Source organism: Leptopilina boulardi, unplaced genomic scaffold, assembly GCF_019393585.1.
Source record: "Leptopilina boulardi isolate dan_hultmark-lab unplaced genomic scaffold, ZJU_Lbou_2.1 LbouV2_167, whole genome shotgun sequence".
Lineage (NCBI taxonomy): Eukaryota > Metazoa > Arthropoda > Insecta > Hymenoptera > Figitidae > Leptopilina > Leptopilina boulardi.
Genome location: NW_026137715.1, coordinates 183017 through 208851, shown reverse-complemented (window position 1 = coordinate 208851; position 25835 = coordinate 183017). Strand labels below are relative to the sequence as shown.

Below are 25835 nucleotides of genomic sequence, written 5' to 3'. Positions count from 1 at the left end.
GTAATTCAACGTGATTTAAATGAAAATACCTTAAAACAGTTGTTACAAAAAATTAAGACTAAATCTTAATTGAGCACTTCCATTGGAATTTTTAATATATTTATTTAATTTCGTCCCACATCTCTGAGAATTTTTAACGTAAACGAAATTCTGCTGATTGAATCTCTAGGGAATCTTCAAATTATTATTAAATGTTAAACACCAGTGATGAAAATTTAATTTTCCAGATACGTGGAGCGAGCAATGCATGAATTTATTGTTCTTGCAAAGGATCGTGGTGCAATGTACCGTAGCACTGGTGCATCAAGAGCAAGCACAGCAAAAGTGACAATTAGAGTACGTCAGGTAAATCTTCATGCACCAGAAATTTATGTTCATCATCTTCCCGATATATTGGAACATTCAAATGCTGATATTTATGCAATTGTACGTGTTATTGATCGTGATAGTGGTTCACATGGTGAAATTGGTAGTCTCGAGATAGTTGGCGGTGATCCGGATGGTCATTTTCGAGTGAGGCCAAGTTTAACACAAACTGGTGAATATAATATTGAGGTGCTACATCTTTTGGATCGTGAAACAGCACCACGTGGTTATAATTTAACACTACGTGCTGTTGATCGTGGTATTCCACAGCGTTTTAGCTATAAATCATTACCAGTTCATCTTACCGATCTCAATGACAATGCACCGGTATTTAGTCGTGAAATTTATGAAATTAAAGTTCCTGAAACAGCGCCAATTAATACACCGGTGATTAGATTAAAAGTGAGTGATGCCGATGAGGGTAAGAATGCGTTGGTATTTTTGGAAATAGTCGGTGGCAATGAGGGTGGGGAATTTTATGTTAATGCCGATACTGGTATGTTATATACGGCGGTGAATTTAGATGCAGAGAAAAAGGCATTTTATACATTAACTGTCTCGGCGGTAGATCAGGGGAATGCAGGAACTAGAAAACAATCATCGGCTAAAGTGAAAATTTACGTTGTCGATACAAATGATAATGATCCAACTTTTGAACAAACTGATATGTTGGTTTGGATTAATGAAAATGAACCCGCTGGTACAATGGTTGTTAAAGTGACTGCCAAGGATAAAGACGCCGGTGAGAATGCCTATATTTCCTATAGTATTGATAATATTAAAAAGGTACCATTTGAAATTGATCCATTCACTGGTGTGATACGTACTAAACAGATATTGGATTATGAGACAATGAAAAGGGAATATGTGTTACATATACGTGCTGGTGATTGGGGTTTACCATATCAGCGTCGTACGGAAATGAAATTAAAAATTAAAATTCATGACGTTAATGATAATAGGCCACAATTTGAAAAATTTGATTGTACTGGTCATGTACCGAGATATGTACCAGTTGGTGGGGAAATAATAACAGTATCGGCAATTGATTTTGATGCGGGAAATATTATTAGTTATCGTATTGTTTCTGGAAATAGTGATGGATGTTTTGCATTGGATTCAATAAGTGGTGTATTGTCTGTAGCGTGTGATCTTAATGATATTAAAGAACAGGAAAGAATGATAAATGTCACTGCAACTGATGGGACACATTTTGCCGATGTTAATAGTATTGATATACATTTTGTCACAGCAAAAAGAAATTTACCATCGCAGGGTAAAATTTTAACTGATGAAAGTGGTTCATTTCAATGTAAAGATACGGGTGTTGCACGTCGTTTAACGGATGCAATTGCATCGGCTGAAAAAAATAATATGCCATCGGCTGAAGATGAAAGATCAATGATGCCAAGTCGTTATGGTGATAATGTACATGCACCAGAATTTATTGATTTTCCAAATGAAATAAAAGTTAATGAATCGGTGAAAATTGGAACAACTGTTGTTAAAATACGTGCTAGGGATCGTGATTTAGGTTATAATGGAAAATTAGTAATGGGCATATCGGGAGGCGATAGAGATTCGGTATTTGGTATTGATGCAGATACGGGAGATTTGAATATAATTGGACATTTGGATCGTGAGAAGGAGAGTGAATATTTTTTAAATATCAGTGTTTATGATTTGGGTAAACCGCAAAAATCATCGTCGCGTATGTTGCCTGTGACTATTTTGGATGTTAATGATAATGCACCGAAATTTGAGAAATCATTGGCTAAATTTCGTGTTTCGGAGAATGCACTAAATGGAACGAGTATCTTTAGAGCAAATGCAACTGACGCTGATCTTGGTGAGAATGCAAGAGTCACTTATTCATTGGTGACGGATACAAATGATTTTCGCGTTGATTCAGTGACGGGTGTTTTGAGTGTTTTTGGTAAATTGGATCGTGAGAGACAGGAATTTTATGAATTGAGAATACGAGCCAAGGATAATGGTGGTCATGGTACAGATGCACCGCCATTGTTTTCCGATGCTATTGTCAGTGTTACTGTGGACGATGTTAATGATAATCCGCCAATTTTTGCACTTCCAAATTATACAGTGAAAATAAGGGAGGACGTGCCAGTTTGGAGTGTGGTTGCCGTTGTTGAGGCGACTGATCCCGATGAAGGACCAGGGGGAAATGTCGAGTACTTTCTGTCTGACGCTATGGAGAGTGAAGGATTCTTCAAAGTAGACAAAGTGTCGGGAACTGTGAGGACAAATCAAAGTTTAGATTTTGAAGAGAGACAAGTTCATACCCTAACAATTATTGGCGTCGATCGTGGTGAACCGTCATTATCATCGGAGACAATGCTTATTGTTGAAGTTGTTGATGTTAATGAAAATCTTCATGCGCCTGTGTTTGATGATTTTGTTGTGTCCGCGAGTATTTTGGAAAATCAACCAATCGGTACATTGGTGACAACTGTTCGCGCCAAAGATGCTGATCCACCTGGTGGCGATTCAAGAATTGGATACAGTATACGCGCTGGCGATGGAATTGGATTGTTCACCATTGACAATGAAGGTTAGTGAAAAATATTTTTATCATCCAATTTTTTTTATATAGGAACGCCTTCAAGTAGGCGTGGTTTAAAAATAAAATGCTTATAAGTGGGTGGTAATTAGGTAGGAATTCCTCTAAGTAGGCGTGGTTTAATAGAAAACGCCTCCAAATAGGGGTAATTTAGATAGGAACACCTCTTAGTAGGCGTGGTTTAATAGATAATGCCTCCAGGTAGGCGTGTCTTAAATAGAAACGCCTCCAAATAGGCGGGATTTAGAAAGAAACGTCTCTTAGTAGGCGTGGTTTAATAGAGAACGCCTCCAAATAGGTGTGTTTTTATAAAGAAACGCCTCTAGTAGGCGGAACTTGGATAGGAACGCCTCTAAACAGGCGTGGTTTAAAATAAAACGTCCATAAGTAGGTGGGATTTACGTTAGAACGCCTTTGAGAAAGTGTGGTTTAAAGATAATTGACTGCAATTAGGTGTAGTTTTATAAGAAAACGCCTCTAGTAGGCGTGTTCTAGATAGAGGCACTTTAAAATAGGCGGGATTTAAATAGTAACGCCTCTAAGTAGACGTTGTTTAGATGAAAACGTCGCGAAGTAGGTGTGTTTTTATGTAGAAACGCCTACAAGTAGGTCTGGTTTAAAATAAAACGCCTATGATTGTGTGGAAATTAGGTTGGAATTCCTCTAATTAGGAATCAATATAATTATTGATCATTTTTAATTATAATCAATAATTAACCCTATTAAATAATTAATTATAATTCTTATAATTATTCATTGATCTAATTAACATTTAACTGATTAAAATTTCTAATTAAAAATTGCTGGAAAATATTCGTGCTGAAAAAGGAAATTATTCATTAAATCGCGCATATTATCGATCATTTAAAATAAAGGCCAAAGAATTAATTTGTAGATTCAACATTTAAAATTCTATTCCACAATAGAATTTAACTTGGAGTTTCATTTAAATAGAAAAAAAATTGGTCTTGAAAAAAATTTCTGTTTCTGAAATTAGCAGAAAAAAAATCCCCCTGAATTTATAATAATATATTCCAACCTGTTAATAAAAAGTACAACATAGATTTTTCAAATTCTTTTCAAAATCACTTTTCCTTATTTAATATAATGAATGTTCTTTCGTGTAAAAGAAATTTAATTAAAAAAAACTAAACTTTTTTTAATTCTGTTAACATTTTTCGCTTTCGTCTTTTTCTTGTTGATTCAAAATGAGGAAAAATTCCAAAAGGAACATTTAAAATGTAATTAAATTAAAAAAATTTTTTCTCCCGCTATTGAAGAGGAATGTCTATGAGAATAATAATTTTTTTTCCTGAAAGTTGTGTTAAAATTAATAATCAAAAAAAAAAATTATGGAAATAAATATCAATTCATTAGAATGCTAATTGAGGTATGTGAGTTGAATATAAATAAATAGGGAAATTATTATGTACGCAGCGCATCTTAATATTTGTTATTTCCACGCCTTTAAAAGCTGTTATTTTTACGCTCTTAAAACTATGCCCTCAAGCATCAAGGAGCGCTTTCTTAAGCTTTAGTCACTTCAAATGGTTGACATTATCTCTCCTTTGTCTTCATTCAGAATACTCGTGGAATTCAGCAAAATTCCACGCTTCATAGATTTCACATTAGGCAAAATGCTTTTAATGTGAATTTTACTCATTCTCAAAGCTCAATTTACGTTGATTCTTCGGAGAATTATTTTATTGTATATGTATATACATTTAGCTTAAATTTTTTTAACCCTTCATTTTGATGGATTACTTATTTTACTTTATTGATTGATATTTTGAACAACCTACGTGTGGATAGAAACACTTTTGAGTAGGTGTGATTTAAAATGCCCTTTTCTAATAGTAGGCGTGGTTTGAAGGAAAATAACTCAAAAGTAGGAGAGATTAAGATAAAAACGCCTTTAAGTAGGCGTGTTTTAGATAAAAACGCCCTAAAGTAAGTTTGAAAGGAGTACCTAAATGCCTCTATGTAGATGTATTTTGTCAGATTAACACTTTAAAGTGGGCGGGCCAAGTAAATAACGTTTCAAGTGGGTGTGGTTTAAAAATAAAACGCCTACAAGTAGGTGTGATTTATGTAGAAACGCCTCTAAGGAGGTAGGGCTTAAATTTACTGCAAATAGGTATAGCTTAATAGAGAACGCCTCTATGTAGGCGGGATTTAGGTAGGAATGTCTATAAGTAGGCATTGTTTAAGATAAAACGCCTTCAAATAGGCGAGATTTAGATAGAAACTTCTTTAAGTAGGCGTGGTTTAAAATAAAACGCCTATAAATAGGCGGGATTTAGATGAGAAAACATCTCACTAGCTGTGGCTTAACACTAATCAACTTTAAGTAGACGTGGTTTAATGAAGAACGCCTCCAAATAGGAGGGATGTAGTTAGGAACCCCTCTTAGTAGGCGTGGTTTTCAATTTATTGTCTGAAAGTAGGCGTGGTTTGATATGAAAATGTTCAAAAATAGGCGAGATTAAGATAGAGACGCCTCATAGTGGATGTGGTTAAATTTTACTAGTGAAAAAAAAAATATATTTTTGTTAAAAAAGTCATTAATTTTAAAATTTTTAATATTTTTTTTAATGGAAACTTAAAATTTTTATAGTTGACATGCATTTAAAGAAAAAAAATAGGTCTTTATTTTCCTACCCTTGCCTACCAAAAAAAGGGTTTCTGTTGAATCATCTGTAGTTAAAATTTTATAACAAGAATAAATTCTTTGCAATTTAAACTGGGTCCAACGAAAAATCGATTTTACTGTGACCTATTCTCTTTAAAATTCCTCTACACACACATATGTGTGTGTATATTTACTTGATCCTCTCATGTTACTGAAGAATCAAATAGAAAAAAAGAGATAGCTTTAAAAAATTGAATTATTATTGAAAATATTTTTTATTTATTTTAACGAAGTTGAATAACTATTTAATGGAAAATTTTTCACTTGAAAAATACATTTTTTTTTCTTTTTTTTGAGAAGTGTGTATATTAAAATTTTTCTCCTAGACCATTTACCTTTTTTAGTATACTTTCAGTAAATAATTTTTTAAGATTAATTATTACTGCACGTTTTTGCGAGACAAACACCAGAATATTTAATAGAGAGAGAGAGGGGGGGGGAGAAGAATTAATAAATTGGTTTTACTTCTTAAAAATTAATAGATTCTGTATATATATATATATCTACAAATAAAAATAGCATCTTCAATAATTCATGAAATAAAATTTTAAATAATATATTGATAGACTTAATGTAATTATCATTAAATACAATAATAATTTATTATTGTATTTAATAATAATTATATTAATATTAATAAATTTTTTAATATTTATAATTAAAATTCTTTTAATTAATATTGAATGATAGTATTATATCAATAATAGATTGTTTGGAAATATATAATTTTTTTTTCCCTTTTATTTTTAATGAAGAAGAAGAAGGGTTGTAATATTATCGATGAAAAAAAAGGTTTAATGTATCGAGTTAATTTTTCTTTTATTCCCTCTTTTGTATAAAAAAAATAGGAGGAAACAGTTTTGAAACAAAGTGTTTTGGGTTAAGGGAATAAAGTAGTGTATTATTATAAAGAGAATTGAGAGTCAAGGAAGTGGAATAAAAACATAGGTAGATTAATCCCTTACCTTCAGGAGAGAGAAGAAAAGAGAGTTTAAAGCACAAAAGATAAAGAGGATATATATATTTTATAAAATCTCAATTTTTAAAGTAAATATTCAATCCTCAAAGGAATTTTAAAAAAAATTTATTCTATTAGAAAAATAAATTATAAACAAAAATAATAGTAATAATAATAATAGTAATAATAATAATATTAATAATAATAATATTAATAATAATAATAATAATATTAATAATAATAATAATAATAATAATAAAAATAATAAAAATAATAATAAATGAATAATTTTTGGATTAAAAAAATATATATATATATACCGTTAGGAACGTACACTTTGGATAAGAATAAAGTTGTTGCAATAAAGGTGAAAATTCAATTGAGATGAAAAATACATTTACCGTAGCATTTTTATCGTATATATACAAGTTGAACGAGTAAAAACTAAAGCCGTTTTCGTAGGTAAAGCTGTCGTAAATCCGTATACGCGAGAGTAACGCATCGATGCCTGTCGCAGTGACATTTCGAACGATAAAGCACATTGAAAGTAAATGCGCGTGAGAGTAGATGAGCAAAAAAAAAAAAAAAAAATACAATTTTGAAGTACATCGTTCTCACTTTAATCACGTTCAACGAGCTCTATATATATACTAGGGGGACTTGGCGCGACAACCCTCTATTTAAATTTGACTTTAACCAAATTTTGAGGTTATGTTTGCCTCCACGCATATGACCTTTGACGTAAATTTGAGGTTATTTTCTCCTTTGACCTATGATATTTAAAATTTAAAGGGAAAGGGTCATCTCCTGACCTCTGATACTAATTTTGAGGTTATGTTCATCTCAAATACCAAAGTTTTTGACCTATGCCCATGATTTTTGAGGTTATGTTCGTTTTAATCAATGTTTCTAACGTTTTTGTAACCTGGAGTATTCATGTTATAGTTGAAGTCAAAGTGAAAGCGAAAGTGAAATTTAAAAATATCTCCCGAGAATTCAGTAGCAGTCCAACGAAATATTGATCCTTCGTCGTCGTCATCGTCGTCGTCGTCGTAGCCACCGTCATGGGGTACGAAAAAAAAAGGAAAAAAAAAAAATAAATAAATACATTGTCAGTGATATGCATATTCAATGAGCGTAAATATTCATAACTTGTCGCGCGCTTGGTACTGCTACTACTACCACCATCACCATTTTTCTATTCGAACTATGCATCGGAGCTGCATCAATATACATACATACATACACCACTATTCCCCATTTGGTGCTGCTTTCATTCCAAATGCATTTTCATTTTATTATATAGTCGCGCGCATAAACAGTGATTAACAGTCTTGGCAACTGGTGGTCAACAAACTAATGCTTGCAATCAACCCAAAAATCCTCGACGATTTTACAGCTGATAACAACAAGACAAACAACAACAACAATATTATCAGTTTGAAAGGATTTTAAAGCTTTTCAATTGGGTGATTCACTATATATATATATGTATATAGAGAGAGGTTATACAAAATATACGATCGTCATTCAATCAAACAAAATCGAATACATTCCACTTTAAACATTCCATTTTATACACACTGTTCACATCAAAATTTCTTGAATTCTAAACATTTTTTTTTTCGAAAAATCTTTTGCGGTATCAAATTTACTCATTTGGAGTTAATTTTTAAAAAATTTTCATTAAATTTGTTATTAGCGTTATCGAAAACTTTCAAATGACAAGATTTAGGAAAATCTGATTGTTTTTAATTTTTCTCGTCCGCCATATTACATCCGCCATTTTGAATTCTGTAATCCAATTTTAAATTTCTAATCAACAAATAAAAAAAAAATCCTAAATACCAAAAACCATTACCGTTTCTAAGGAAAAAAATCATTAGCAACAGTTACGATGGATGCGGTTGCTATGGTAACGATTCTTATGGCAACAGTAACTATAGTAACACTTACTATGGCAACAGAAAGTTACTATGGAAAAAGTTACTATGGCAAAACTTACTTTGGAAAAAGTTACTATGGCAACAGTTATTTACTATGGCAAAAGTTACTACGGCAACAGTTAGTTACTATGGGAACCGTTACTATGACAACGGTTGCTATAGAAACGGTTGTAATGGAAATGGCTGTTATGGTAACGGTTGCTAAGGTAACTGTTACAATGGCAACCATACTATAGAGTACAACAAACGGACGCCATAGCGAAACTTTAAGGTTTTCAGGCCTGGACCACGAAACCCTAAAAATAACCTACCATTTCGTATCCGCCATTTTGTATCTTAAAAAACTATCAGTGTCGTTCCCGAAAAAAAAAAGATTCTCAATTTCTAACCTATTTTTGATTAGTTTACATTCTTAAGTATATTTATAATTTATATTCAGTTCATGTGCAAGAAAAATGCACGTAAAATTCACATTGTTCAATGGGATTTTCAACAACTGCACTGATGTCAAGTACAAGATTTATGTCAAGTGTGTGATTTGGAGATGAATATTTACGTATATGGCAAGGCCAAGTTTCTAGATATTGATCCCTATATATATATATATATATATACTTCATGAATTTCACCACAAATTGTTTGAAAGGCAGAGGGCTTGGGAAAACTTTTCTGCTGGTTGCCTAATGGTACGTAAAGAAATCGAACCACCTTTTCTGTGTTATCTTGACATGGTTTTTTTTAAATGCATCTCTTTCGCATCATTTTTTTGGAAAAGTTAAATTAAATGATCCATTTATAAATTTTTTTTTTTTTATTATATTATATTTAATTTATCCCATGTGGAAGAAATTACAAAAAATTTCCATATTTTTTCCGCAATTTCTATAATAAGTAAATTTTATGGAAAAAATTTGGAAAACGTTTTTAGAAATTTACGGTATTTTTAACGCTTATAAAATTTTTGCGGAAATGTTTTAACATAGAATATGGAATTTTGAAGAATTTCTGGAACAATTTCGTAAGGCTTTTGTAAATAAAAATATGGGAATAATGTAAATTCGAATAAGGATAATTTTTTTTTCCTCCTTATGAATTAATTGAATATTGGGGAAAATTTAATATGTTTAAAAAGGGGTTCAGATAGTGTTGATTTTTGGCAAATGTTTGTCTTCGGATGATCGAGGGTTGTATCGAGAATGCCTTAAGGGCACATTGTCAACGGGATCATGTAAGGTCAGTGAATTGTTTGCCAAATATCGCCTGATAGACAAACAAGGATACAACAACGCGTTTCGTCGATTAAGAAAATTTCTAATTAAATAAGATTAAATAAGATTTAATAAAATTTATAATTAAGAATCTAAAATTTAGAAGAACAGAATCAATTTTCGGTTTCAAGTAATCGAACAAAAAAAAAAAAAGATTGAAAATTATTAACTATGAAGAAAATTAATACCTATAAAAATACCAAAATTGGTGAATTATTTAGATATGATGTAATTCGCTGATGGGAATCTATTCAACATCTCCAAATACAAATTATATGCAATTTAGCGATTACAGGGTGATAAAGTGTTAACGAGGAAACACTATTTTATTGTTATGCATACAGACACCTGCGCACATTCGACCTGCTTGAGGGCTTAGGATCCAACCAATTTATATCCAGAGATTGTCTGACGATGGAGAATTATCGATTGACTATACCTATATATATATATATAATATACGCTTCCTGCCAACCAGAAGATGACTCCAGGATTATGTTACTAATAATAAGATGGGGGGGATTAGCTAGAAAATTAATTTTGACAATTTCCTACTAGGAAATACTCTATTTTTAGGAACTTAATTATTATGTTAAACACAAAATTATTTTTCAGAAAAATTCCAAAAATCAAAATTTACTACATCTTTGAAACATAATTATTCTGTTAAAAACAAAATTATTTTCCTAAAAAGAAAACTATTTTTCTAAAAAGAAAATTATTTTCCTAAAATTCTTTGTACGATAAACTGTTTTTGATCATATATTGCAAAATCATATTTCAGTAATAGATGTAAAAGCAGATTCCTATTATCGACATTTATCGACACTGGAAAAAATAATTCTGATCTTTGATTAAATAGACAAAACAAAACAAAATCATGTTTTTGTAGTAGACATACAGGCAAAATTCTGAGTGCAGATTCCTGTTACCGACATTAATCGACACTTGTAAAAATATTGTTTCTAATCCGTTTTCAACAAAGAAAAAATATGAAAATATTCTTTTCTGTTGGTTTTTATAGTTTTCTTTATTAAACATAGGTCAAAAGCAGATTTCTGTTACCGACAAGTCCTATGTTATTGACAATTACCGACACTTGAAAAAAGAGGTTCTGATCCATGCTAAATGTAGAAAAAAACATAGAAAACAATTTCTATGCTTTTCCTTTATCAGAACCTTTTTTTCCCAGTGTCGGTAAATGTCGGTAACAGGAATCTGCATTAAAATTTTGATTATCATGGAAATTATCATCGAGCAATAGGAAATAATTTCAATTTTCAAATTAATCAGAAAGGATTCATGTTTTCAATTAAACGAAATGCATAGAGAGAGAGAGGGGGATCAGGTAACAAAGTGAAAAGGACTTTGGTTATGACAAGATTTGTGACCATTTGGAGTAGTTCTCAATTTTGCAAAGAGCGGTTTCAACTCACACACACACATACACAAAGAGAAGTTCAACTTAGTAAAGAACAGTGCGGAATCATGACAGGATGTAGATCTACCCGTTCTACCATTGACTCGGAAACTATGTAGCATGATTAGCCTCAACTTTGGAAACTGTGATTGTTCCCCTGGCGTCTTGTGAGTAGCGTCGACGATCCGATCGACTGAACATTGTCCCATACTTTTGGTCATTAATTAGTTCCACTCTTGGAATTTTGTCAAAGTTCAATTAGAAAAAAAAAGTATAGAATTTTTTTTTCCAAAATAAATTTATGATTAGAAAAAATTTTGATTATAAAATAACACACTTGATTAGCAAAATTTTAAATTAAACTTCATGATGTTGTGTTTCATCAAACCGCATCAGCTATTAACGGGGTTTTATTTGAAAATAAACCTAGAATTTCATCCCTTTGATGTCTTTGATGATAGAGACATTAGGTACATATATAGTTTGAAAGCGATTTTACTAAAAGTTGTCGAAAGCTATACGACAAATGTATATATGTACTATAGGGAAAAAAATAGAGTTTGAGGTAAAGTTAGTTTGTATATCTAACACCATATATGTTAGTTTATTTTAATCAAAAACACGTGTAATTATCGAAACGATAATTTCATGTTATATGTTTGATAATTATACATATACGAATAGCAGATCAAACTAATAGTGATTAAAGTACTTGATCCTTTCGCCAAATGGTTTTCCGAAAGAGAGAGAGAGAGAGAGAGAGAGAGAGAAGAAAATTAGGAAACCGATCGCAATTAATTCACGTAGTCTAATCATTCACAATCCTCTTTTTTTCCCTACATATCTGATTGTGAAAGAGGTTGGAATTTAAGATAAATGATTTGCATTAATAAAAAACTGTGGCTTTAGAGGAAAATCGATTAGAAATAAATTAAAGTAAACTGTTATTAAACATATATCGTGGTCCTATATATATAGTAAATTCAAGAGTTGTAATCTGCGGTGCACTCGTATAAATCAATGTAAAGCTTGCGGAATTAAAGGTCGTCGTCTCCTTCTCCTTTAAATTTTCCTACGAATTTAATCGCGCCATAAGGATCATATCCCTTTTTGCTATATATATATATACAGAACGAGAATGTGTTCAGCTTTGGAAAAGCCGTAATCTCGCACACTGTGAGAGAGAAGTTCACGACTAACTCGCAGAAATGAAAGACCTCTTAATTCTGCAAGAGTTGAAAATTTCCTCTCCCCTTTTAGCGTCCAAAAGAAAAACTTTATCTCTCGCACCGAAATTCTTTCGACGCGCGAATTGGATGCTTCGCGAAGAAAACTTTTCAGGTTTTCAATAATAATAATAATAATAATAATAATAATTGCAAAAACGACTCAAGTATTATATTATTGAGAGGGGTTGATTAAAAATTTACAAAAACTTCTTGTAAAAGAAAATATTAAGAAAAAAAAGTAATTTTGGATTAACTAACGTTTGAATTAAGTTTGAGTTATTTCGAATTTGAATTGTAGAAATTCTAGAAATCTTTCCTACCAACTGATGGTAAAGAAATTTCTTTTGGAAAATGCTAGTATAAAAAGTTATCTATGTTGCCGACTGATGGTAAACAGGTTTTTTTTTGGAAAATGCTAATATAAAAAATTATTAACACATATATCTACCTTACCGACTGATGGTGAAGGAATTATTTGAAAAATGAAAATATAAAAATTACCGACAAAGAAATTTACTTTACCGACTGATGGAAAAGAAATGTTTTCTAAATTGACAATATAAATAATTACAGACACAGAAATCTACCTTAACGACCGACGGCAAAGAAATTTTTGAAAAATGAAAATATGAAAAATTACCGACACAGAAACCTGCCTTACCGAGTGATGGTAGAACAATGTTAAAAATGTTGATTATACTTTAAAAAATTGTTTACCATCAGTCGGTAAGGTAGATTTCTCTGTCGGTAATTTTTATGTTTTCATTTTACAAAAAAGTTCTTTACCATCCGTCGGTAAGGTAGATTTCTGTGTCTGTAATTTTTTATATTTTCATTTTTCCAAAAAAAAACTGTTTTACTATCAGTTGGTATAGTAAATTTCTGTGTCGGTATTTTTTATATTTTTAGTTTTCAAAAATTTTTACCCTAATGTTACCATTACTATTAGTATTGATATTATTAGTGTTGATATTAATATTATTATTATTATTATTATTATTATTATTATTATTATTATATTTGTTATTATAATTAATAATATTCTTATTATTGTTTTAATATTGTTATTTTTAGATCGTATAAATATTTATGCGACAAAAAAAAATAGATGATTATCATTAAACACTTGTATGACAAAATTCTTTAAAACAAACCAAAGAAAAATTCATGTATGGCCCTTTAAAGAATCGAAGAAGCTTGTACGTCTCATGATATTACATAAAAAAAATAGTGTTTGGTCCAGTGTTGAATCATTCTCTCCCCTTGTGTATATGTATATATGTATGTTTGGTTATAAAAATGTCCAAAAACCGGTTTCTGGACCGGTTAAACATACAAATGCGCCACATGAAGGATCCGGGTTGTGTATTGGATATAACGGCCATGGCCCTTTCGAGCCTCCTTTCCGTTGCTGCTGGGCAACCGCAGACGATGGAAGAGCGACCACTTCCGCGCGAGATTCACGGATGTGGGATGGACCGGATTCAGTCTTTACCTTTTAGAATAACTTTCTCTACATTTTAATCAATGGACACAATAGAGGGCACATTTGGCTTGCACTATATATATATATATATTTTGCATAACTGTCCCACCAAGAGAATGATTGAGAAGGTAAATGTAATGTATATATGCAATGTGCGATAGAATCGCATTTTAAAGGAGAACATATACGTTAGAGGAAGTTGTTATTCTAAAGAAGAGATTCGATACCATTAAGGGACTTAAAGGATAGAATAAATAGTGAAATTCGAGAGAAAGAGAGAGACGGGGGGGAGGGGAGGGAGTATAGAAACAGGAAGATGATGATAAGCATCTTAAGAATGAGGTGATAGGATTCACTGTACACTTTTGAATACGAGCGAAAAGGTTTCAAGATTTCTAACACAAGATATGGAAAAGAAAAGCCAAGGTATCTTTTAAAGGATTTTTAATCTTTGCTATCTAAATACATGTTTTTAAATAAAAATTAGTTTGTAATCTATATCGGTGAAGAAGGGGATATGATAAATTGACGTAATTTAAAGGGATTACTATGCTTGTAGTGCAATAGAGTTTGTAATGTCAGGATATGAAACTCTCTCTCTCTCCTCTCTCTTGGCGAAGTTTAGCTCTCTGCTCTTTCCAAGTTCGCTTTATACATTCTCGAATCTCGCTTTTGGTATTTTAGTTTAAAGAGAATTTTTTGCCACTCACATATAGAAGAGAAGTTAAAGCTGCTAAATTTAATGCTTCTTCCAATGTTTTTGTTCAAATTGCCGAATTCTCTTTTCTATAATTCAGTTTTTTGTTTATATTTGCGTTTTTCAGAAATGAAGAATTGTCTGATAAAATCAAAGTTTAAAAAAACATTTTTTTCACAAAGTATAACTAATTTTGCAAAAAATAGGGAAAATATTGCATCATATTTGAGGTTAGGGTTACAGTCATATGGAACAAAATAGATTAATTTTCATTGTGAAATTAATTAGAAGCATGAGATAGAAAAGAATGTATGTACCTTCGCAGTTATTGTGTATTGACCCTAAGACTGAAGTTGTTTTTAACTTCCCATCCCTGACGTAGGGTTATATGAAATTGTCCCCGTGCGCCAAAGTTCATAATTCTCATCAACTATCGAACTCTGCTCTAGTAAAAAAGGTGAGTTTATTGGTAAAATTAAAAATCACTATAAAGTCACTAAATTTTTACTAGAGCAGGGTGCGGTAGTTGACGAGAATTATGAAAAATGTCGAGTGGAGACAGTGGTAAGCTTCCTGTGGAGGAAACTCTGAAGTGTGATGCAAAGTTATTGTGCTTTGGGCCTAACTCTGACATCGTCATTCATAGCTTCCCATCCCTGACGTAGGTCTATATAGAGAAAACTCTGAAGTGTGACACGAAGTTATTTGGTCCTAATTTTGACGTAGTAATTTTCCTACATTCACACCTCTGCATGCTGGTTGCCTTGGTATCATACAAGAGTAAGAGAGACAGAAAATTGTTTATCTCTCTCACTCCTGAGTGTTACCATGACAACCTGCATGCACAGCTGTGGATTCACCTTTAGGGCAAGTAAATTGCAGAAGGACCATGATATATTGCTATCCTTTTCTTCCTTATTGTTTTCGATTTTTCGCACATGCGCACAATAACATAACCTAAAAATCCCTAATAAAAACGCAAATTTCTTTTTTTTTCTTAAAGAAATGTAATTAATTAATTAAATTTTACTTATGTAAATATACAAAAGGACATGAAAACACAAAATTTTCTTTTTGCAAATCTAGAAATAATGGTTATGACCTCGTGTTGCATGAATGCATCGTCTGTTATTCCCGCTATGTTTTGCTTCAAGCATATCCAACTCTCTCTCTCTCTCTCTCTCTCTCTCTCTCTCTCTCTCTCTCTCTCATCTAATGTTCAAAAGACATTAGCTTACTGTGTCTAATTGCGAGAAAAGCATACATATATATAAACACTGGCAAAACGGACAGTGACAAAGAGAGCACAGTGGAAAATGAAAATAACAATAGAAGTCATCGTCTCCAGCAACCATAAGCGAAGCTGTGGAAATTTGTCATATATGCAAAAGTAACAAGCCCATTTTCTCCCACGCGCACTCGCTTTCACCAGTCGACATTACAATGTATTGTCTAATTAAGTTATCCGCGTGTCAATGTCACGTATAATCGCAACGTCACACGCGAGTATGTAATTATCTTTCGAAACGATAAATCGACACCGAATCACGTTCCAGCTGGACGATGATAAATGATCGCATTTTTCCAATGTGGTAAAAATAATAATAATAATAATAAAAAAGAATAGGAAAGGTTATGTTAATCTAATTGCCATACACAAATGTATTAACAATATCTTGCCTCTTGTGTGTTGACAGCTATTAATGAATTCTCTCTCTCTCTCTCTCTTAGTTATTTTGTAAAAAAAAATTTGTATTTAATTATAGAAAAACCGGTTTTATCGAGTCATGAACTATAAAACTTAATAAGTAGAAATTTGTTTAATAATATTTTAGAGTAGAGGAGATTTGACTATAGATGGCGTTAAATTATGGATTTGACCTACACTATACAGTGAAAATGGAATAACTCAAATTAATGGCACTTTCACGATCTTTGGGCGTGAATAATTCGGCAATTTCAAATGCAGGTGGCGCCAGCTGTCTTTAGATGAGGGGGGTGTAAGGTTTTGCTTAGCATCCAATTACAAGTCACGAACCGCGTCTCGTGAATCCGCGCCAACTCGGACGTATTGCATATATATATATATACTGCTTTATGTATGTATGTATGTGTAAAACAGACCTTCGAACCTAGCAATAATGCCCAGTTTACACGACTAGGTGCGGCATACAAATTTCGGTCATGAATCCCTAATGGCAAGCAGGTACTACTGCTGCTAAAACTGTTACCACTCGTGTAATGCTCTTGACTTGTAAATTTGCCCCCCATACGCTATCGGTTCGTTAAACTCACCCTCTCTCTCTCTCTCTTCCATTTATGCGCAACTTACAAAAAACCCCCCTCCTCCCCCCCTTTTGTTGAAACTAGTTTCAATGAAGAAAAGACCGAGAGAGAATAGCCACAAGTAATTTCAAGTTTCCAAATCAAAATCTTTAAACTTGGTAAAATATTATTAAATTGAAATTCAATGGAAGATTAATTAAAATTCACCAAAATCCATCTGCTTCGTTGTTATTACAAAATCTTATCTACTTCTTTTTTTTTTTTTTTTGTTTTAATTTAATTAAACTTTCTCTCGAGATTAGAGTATTTTTCAGTTATTTGAAAATCCTCATGTTATCATTTTTGTATCGATTTGGAAAGTTCTGAAATTCAGAATATATTCTCACTCGAGTGTATATAACCCCTTGGGTTCGTTCTCACAGTCACATTTCGAAACTTTGTCGTCTCACTACACTCGTTTCATATGCACGCCATTCTGTTTGCCTTGTGTGTGTGTGTATGAGTGTGTCTGCTTCTGCCTAAGCTTCTAGAAAAATTCTCCATAACGATAGGAAAAAGTTTGTTTTTTTTGGTATATAACCCGTATGATGAAAATCGCATCGATGTGGAAAAATTGCTGCTCTTTTATGAAAATTATTCCTGTATTTTTTTTTAATGATTTGGCATTTAATCTTCCTTTTTAGACTACTAATAATAAAAAAGTTGTGACAATTTATTAGTTAATGGCAGTGTAAGAAAAAGAAATTTGCGTTTTTATTAGGGATTTTTAGGTTATGTTATTGTGCGCATGTGCGAAAAATCGAAAACAATAAAGAAGAAAAGGATAGCAATATATCATGGTCCTTCTGCAATTTACTTTCCCTAAAGGTGAATCCACAGCTGTGCATGCAAGTTGTCATGGTAACACTCAGGAGTGAGAGAGATAAACAATTTTCTGTCTCTCTTGCTCCTGTATGCTACCATAGCAACCAGCATGCAGAGGTGCGAATGTAGAAAAATTACTACGTCAAAGTTAGGGCCAAATAACTTCGTGTCACACTTCAGAGTTTCCTCTATATAGCCCTACGTCAGGGATGGAAAGCTAAGAATTACTATGTCAGAGTTAGGCCCAATGCACAATAACTTCGCATCACCCTTCAGAGTTTCCTCCACAGGAAGCTTACCACTGTCTCCACTCGACATTTTTCATAATTCTCGTCAACTACCGCACCCTGCTCTAGTAAAAATTTAGTGACTTTATAGTGATTTTTAATTTTACCAATAAACTCACCTTTTTTACTAGAGCAGAGTTCGATAGTTGATGAGAATTATGAACTTTGGCGCACGGGGACAATGTCATATAACCCTACGTCAGGAATGGGAAGTTAAAAATTTCAAACTTGTCTTAGGGCCAATATACAATAATTTCGCAACGGTACATTGCGATATTAAATCACACAAATATATCTATCCTTATCTAACTCATACTACTAGCTAACGAATTTCACAATAGTTATTTGTCTTTTAGATAAAAATTCAGTTAATAATTAATAAAATATCATCACTATTTTTTAATCAGATTTTAATATCTTTCCCTTATGCAGTCAGTGAAAAATTTTGCTTTTCATTCTCTCTCTCTCTCGCAGTTTGTAAATGAAAAAAGTCAACCAGGTTTCATTATCCCCTAAGGATGGTGTAAAAATAAAAGAAAATCAATAGAAAATGTCAAGTTGATGTCAATTGAAGTTGGTGTCTCGTTTCCAAGTGTGTCGACTACTGTTTCTTTGTATTCGACAATATTCACGCCTAGCTCCATTTCTCGGCTTCCGTTGCCAACGCTCTCTATTGTGTTAATTTCGAGCGTATCGCATGTTATTAACCTCTTTTTTTCCCTCTTCTTTACACACCTTTTGTGTATGTACATAAAAAAATATATATCGACTGAATTCATTATTTTCATGAAAATTTTTACACTTTTTTTTGTTATTGTGTGCAATCCTCCCCCCCCCTCTCTCTCTCTCTCTTTCTTTTATAATATATTAAATAGTTAAAAATTGTACTTTTGAAAAAGAAGGTTATGACCTCTGTCCGAACTGTATTATATTGCCTTTGATTTTGAGGTTATGTTTTCAGATTTTAACCTCAAAACCCAGCGGTCTTTAGACTTTTAACCTAATTTTGAGGTTATATTTTTAAGTTTTACCCTCGAACCCAGCGGCTTCTTGTAACATTTATTTTGAGGTTATGACTTTTTGACTTTTCAACTCATTTTGAGGTTATGTTTTCAATTTGTAGCCACGAACCCAGCGGTTGCTTGACTTTTCACCTAATTTTGAGGTTATGTTTTCAATTTTTATCCTCGAACCCATTGGTTTCTTGACTTGTAACCTAATTTTGAGGTTATGTTTTCATATTTATTAGTATTTATCCGTCAATTCTTAAAACAACAGCGACAGCGATATTTTTTTTTTGTTTAATACAGAGAGATATACAGAAATTAATGCAAAATTTATCATATAAAAACAAAATTTTGTTTTTTTTTCGGTGAAAAATCAGAGCTTACATAATTTGCAGGAAGATTCACGTTGAAAAGCAGTTAGTAGTGGACAAGCAGAGCTTACGTTTGAGTCCGCGCTTCAACATTATATGTATGTATATACGATGAGGGGTGGGGGGTATTAACATGGGTTCGTCATGCTCTAACGAACCGAGAAAAGCACAGGAGTGGTTGACTCGAAGGGGTTGAGTTGGTTGGGATTGCGGGGTTTGGGGGGGGGGATATGTGGATGTCCAGGTATGACGTATATAGATATATAGTAGAATCGTTTACACACAGGCACCAGTAATTACGGAAATGTTGACACAAAAATGCTCTTCTCTGTATTCAAGCTCACCCTAATTAGCTCGTCAAAATGCTTTTTCATTCAGAAATATTGAACTTCAGATGATAATAATGTAAGGGAGAATAAATTTTTTTTTTTTATTTTACTTTAAAATATTGGATTAAAAATAATAAAATTTTAATATACAAAAAGGATGTTAGGTTGGTTTCCATTGTCCCAATTCGCCATTTTTCATAATTCTCGTTAGTTACTGCACCCTGCTCTAGTAAAATTTTAGTGACTTGTTAAAATTAAAAGTTACTATAAAGTTACTAAATTTTTACTAGAGCAGGGTGCGGTAGTTGACGAGAATTATGACAAATGTCGATTGGGAACAATGGAAATCAATCGTTATTTGACATTATTTAGGCTATTTCCACAATTTGTTTTTTTTTATGTTTTTGTGTTAAGGCTTGAGCAGAATAGAAACGTAACCGGAAGAATAAGTTAGAGTAGGAGAAACAATCTATCCATCCTTCTCTAAATTATTCTTCCGGTTACGTTTCTATTCTGTTCAGGCCTTTAAGTCATAAAGTTTAAAAAAGCCTATTGTGGACATAGCCTAATGACAAAAAAACCTCCTTTTTATTGACATTTAGACTATGTCCACAATAGGATTTTTTATGTTCATTATTTATTTTTATTATTATTATTATTTATTATTAGTATTATTTTCTATTAAGGACATAAGAATATAAAAAAGTATATTGTGAATATAACCTTAAATTTTATTTTAAAAAAACAAAAAGAAGAATAGGTTATGTTCGAAGGTGTTGTCATCGAGAAATAATTTTCGGAAGGTTTTTAGTTCTTTTTGTAAAAATCTCGGGGATATTTTTTTTGACTTTTTACTAAAAGATGTTTGTTAAAAAAACAGATTTGATTCTCACTTTTTTGACGTGATTTTTTATTTGTTTGCAAGTTTCCAAAGTCTATATACTTTCATGGTACGTTCATGAAACATTCCTTCGTTCTCATTGGTTATATCGAACGTAATAGTCGAACGCATATTGTGACGTGTCACACCAATCTTGTTTCTGATTGGACTGTTTCATTGGAATCACAACAAAGTAGATAAAATGGAAGAATAAAATCATAATATAAAAGGAGGGAAATATAATTACTTTGAGGTTATATTAATTAAGTTGGGGTTTTTTTTTTTTTTTTGTAAATTTCTTTAATAAAATCCTACGAAATGTATAATGAAATATACACACCATGAGATATTACAGGTGTAACATATTACACTGTACGATTCAAAGGTTTAATCGCAAATGATCAAAGGCATAACGCTCTCTAATTAAGCTAGAAACGACAGCTTTAATGGGCTTCGTATTTTAATTAAAGATCGGGCTCTATTAACCTAATTTTCTCTTGATGTTATTCTATAAATAATTACACTGTTGAAAACATTAATTAAAGGTTTCGATTTACCAAAATTACTGGTGTAATAGTTAGCAATTAACAAGTTTTAGCTTTATTTGTCCTATATGTGTTTATATAATTTTGCTATATATTGCATTCGTCGTAGTGCGATTAAATTAAATTTAATACAAAATGTTGATTATTATAAATTACCTTTCTCTTCTGAATTTTCTCTCTCATGCCTTTAATCCACGGTCTCGTTACACACCTGAGAAATCTTATTCTCTCTTTCTTTCTCTTTCTGAAAGATTTGCATGGGTAATGCTTGCGGGTGGAATGCATTTTTTTTTTTTTCTTGTGAGAGGATTATTATTTCCTCGTGTTGTAGAATGTCTATTTCGCCCACGTGATGATCCGTACGGTCATAGAAGCTAGAGACTTAGTGGAGAGTTGGCTGCGGGAATAAAACATTGAGGAAGATACATTGGAACATATGCTAACCTCATTGAAGAAAAGGCGGCGGAAGTGACGTGGTTCCAGAGAACCCACTCGATCTTGAAAAGTTCCTTTCTTCGTTTTTTTCTTTCTAATTGAGAACAATGGTTTCTTCCCACTTCAATTAGTTTTCAAAAAAAATTTATCCCTCTGGGGTGCAATTGTGTAATTTCATTTTAACTTCCATTTTCCCTCTTCCGAAGTCAATTTTTCAAAATTCAAAATGGCGGATCTAATACGGCGAAAATTTTTTTAAAACTGCTTTTAATTCACCAGAAAATACTTACTCGGGAGGTTTTTGGGGTCGCTGAATACGAATCCGATATCAGTTTTTCAAAATTCAAAATGGCGGATCCAATATGGCGGAATTTTTTTTTAATCTTCAAATTCACTGGAAAATACTTACTCGGGGGTTTTTTGGGTCGCTGATTACGAATCCGATGTCGAATTTGCGAAATTCGAAATGGCGGATCCAATATGGCGGACGAATTTTAAAAAAATGTACCAATTTGACTAGAAAAAACTTACTCGTGGGTTTTCGGGGTCGCTGATTACGAATGCGATGTCGAATTTTCGAAATTCAAAATGGCGGATCCAATATGGCGGAATTATTTTTAAAAAATCTTCGAATTCACTGGAAAATACTTACTTCGGGGGTTTTTGGGGTCGCTGATCTCGAATCCGATGTCAGTTTTTAAAAATTCAAAATGTCGGACGATGTTTTTGTAAACTACAACGAATTTGCCTAAAAATAGAAAACACATTTTTTCTTAGGTTTATGATTATATTTCCTAAATCAATTTTAATTTAGAGGTGAAATTTAGACCTTCGCGTTAATCTAGAAATTATCTAATTAAATCAATTTTTAAAACAATAACATAAAAAAAAAACGAATTTGAAAATTAATTTCAATTTTTCATTCAATTAATTTGAAAAATTATTCTTCCTTTTTGGAAAGAAGAAAAAATTAATAATTCCGTGCTCGCGTAATACTTGTTTATATATATTTACGAGCGACATCTATATATATATATATATATATATATATATATATATAAAGCCATTAGCGTGATAATGTGTTCTGAAGTTAATTTCTCAGTATTCTTCGCCATAGTTCATGGACTTACACACTACTGAGAACAAGATCGAGTTCTCTTGCTCGAATTTATCTTTTGTAATGGACGATCGAAGTGAGGAGAGGCCGAGGCCATTGGCCCACCTCGCCTTACTTGCCGCTCGCGCTATCAGCAAAGTAAATATTACGTCGATGGCGCCGACTGACAGGCTAACGAAGAAAAGAGAAGATTTTTTTTTTACTCTTTTCTTTAAACCGGATATCGTGAAACTGTAACGCGAAATAATGATAATTGAATTTTATTTTTATAACAGATTTCTTTTTTTTTTTTTTTTTTTTTTGCTTTTTTAATATCAAAAATGCGGATATCTGCTGTCCAAAGTAAAAATCTAGTAAATCTACTTTAATGATTAATTTTTTAAAGGTTGTGTTTGATCTCTGACTTTAAATACTGAAAACCCAATGCCCTTGAATTTTAAGGTTATGTAACCTTAAACCCAACGGTTCCTTGACCTATGTCCATGAATTTTGGGGTTATGTTTGAACTAAGGCCTTGAATTCTGAAAACTCATACCCTAGAATTTTGAGGTTATGTTTCCCTCCTAGTAATTATAATAAAATGAAAAATACTTTTCGAAACTTGTGAAAAATTGCTATTTACTTTTCATTTTATAATAATTATACTTATTTCTATTATTAGTTAAATAAAGTCTCTTTCTATGGTTTTATATATTAATTTTCCATTTTCGCATAGAGAAAGAAAAATTTTTTTTTTGTATTTAAAAAAAGGCTGTTACAAATTAGTTTTTTTAAAAATATAATTCAATAGTTGAGAATAAAAAAATTTTAAATTGATTCAACTCTCATTGTCTTTGTATTTATAGAGTAAAAAATTTATTTAGTCAGTACGAACAAAAAAATTTAATTTATCTATGGAAAAAAAAAATTAAATTCCCCCTTTCAATGAAATTATATTTTACCGCGCTCATATTCAAAAAGGCAAAATTAAATTCTCTCGTTCAATGAATTATTATCAAGGACCAAATATTATTTCAGTCAAATTGAGTTTTAATGCAGTTCTTCAAAAAAAAAATCAAGTTCATTGACCATTACTTGCAGCCATTTCCTGTTTCGAAAATTGATAATATATATATATATATATTATTTGATAAAATCAACGAACCAGACAAATTATGTTAATTAATTATAATTATCCTCCCAATTATCACTGACATAGTTCTTTATTATCTTTTATCATAATTATGTCGTGTATTATATAGATTGACTGATTTTTAAATTATTATACTACAAATAATACTAATCGATATAGTTAATTAAATTGACTTAATTAAATTAGGAATAACGTATAATTTTATTGCCTTCTTTTCTAAATATAATTAATAATTACAAATAGAAAATAATTTACAAAAATGTAATAGAAAAATAAATAATGAAATAAATAAATAAAAATATAAATACGTATAAAAAAATATATATATAAAAATTAATAAAAATGAAAAAAAATATGAAAATATATAAAAATATAAAAAAATATATAGGTAAAATGAAATATATAAATAAAATAAAATAAATAATTAAAATAACAAAAAAAAAATTAATTGTTCTATCGAAGAGAATAATGTACTTTAAAAAAAAAAAAAAAAGAAATAATAATTATTTGCCGATATTTAGAAAATCAAGAGGAAAGACTTGAAGAGTAAACCATTGTTAAATTGGGAATTTTATTCAATAGAAAATTCGACGAAATTTTTTTTTTTTTTTTTTTGAAAGACTGCACGCTTTCTATTGATATAAACTGCATTCATTCTAGCTACGAAACTTGGTTTCGTGTATATATATATATATATATATATATATGTATATACATATGTGTGTGTATTTAAAAAAAAAAGAAAAAAAAATTCGATCCCTTTTGGTAGAAATTTAATTCATCTGAAACTTCCGGTGCCTTTCAATTTTGTATTTCTTTGTATCGAAATGCATTTACTAATTAGTATATGAGAGGTAAATACAATAACTGACTTTCGAACAATAATTTTATTATTTTTTTAATATTTATGATTATTATTATTATTATTATTATTATTATTATATTAATATTTAATTATAAATAATAACAATTATAATAAAAATAATAATAATAATTAATAATAATAATAATAATAATAATAATAATAATAATTAATAATAATAATATTAAAGAATAATAATAACAAACATAATAATATTAATAATAAATAATTAAATTAGGTATATGTGGGGTATATGTTTTATATATATTGTATATTTTATTTTTATATTTGTTATTATAATTGTGACGCTTCAGGAAAGAAGGGACCTTACGTTAAAAAAAATTCTAGGTTATGTTTAGTGTTAGTTTTATCTTGATAATAAGTTTCTTTTTAATTAGTTAAAATAAAAATTTGTTTTTATTGAATTTTTTCAATATAATGAAAAACATAAACATTAATATTTTTTATTAAGAGTTGATTCCTTGTGAGTTTACTCCAAAAATCACAATCATAACCTAAAAATTTTTTTTTTGTCGTAAGGTCCCTTCTCTCGTGAAGCGTTTTTATACAATATATTTTATATATATATATATTTATTTATTTATTTATTACATGGAAAAAAATCTTTACCTGGAACAACCATAAGTTTCACTGGAACAGCGATATATTTCACTAAAACAGTTAAAGTTTTCACTATTCTAGAGAAACATATCGCTGTTCCAGATAGATTTTTTTTTTTTTTTTTTTTTGTTAATTCCTAGTTGTCTTAGAGGTACAGAAATATTTTACGCGGGGGAATAAAAAAAATTTTTTCGTCATTCTAAAAAGAAAGAAAATTAAAAATTTTTCATCAGGATTAATTTGAAAGATTGAAATTTTTTTCTCATCTTTATAAAATAGAAATTGCTAATAATAATAATAATTTGAAATGCAGGTTCTTATTATTAGAGGCGGTGAATTTTCTCTCTCTCTCTTTCTCTCTCTCTCACGCATAGCGACTGCAAAAGTCTAAAAGCTTTTCAAAATTGTCCAACGCCCCTAGGGGGATTACTTTTCCGCAGCTCTTCATTAAACTAA

At 31.0% G+C, this 25835-nt stretch overlaps 1 protein-coding gene across 2 annotated transcripts in view; it reads left to right on the top strand.

Moving 5' to 3' along the window:
• Positions 1 to 25835, top strand: part of LOC127277427 (fat-like cadherin-related tumor suppressor homolog) — a 307324-nt gene that overhangs the window by 170388 nt on the left and 111101 nt on the right. For both annotated transcript variants that reach the window (XM_051298530.1, XM_051298529.1), the window contains exon 3: positions 228 to 2938. In XM_051298530.1, the coding sequence (XP_051154487.1) occupies positions 228 to 2938 (2711 nt within the window). The remainder of the gene's footprint in view (positions 1 to 227; positions 2939 to 25835) is intronic.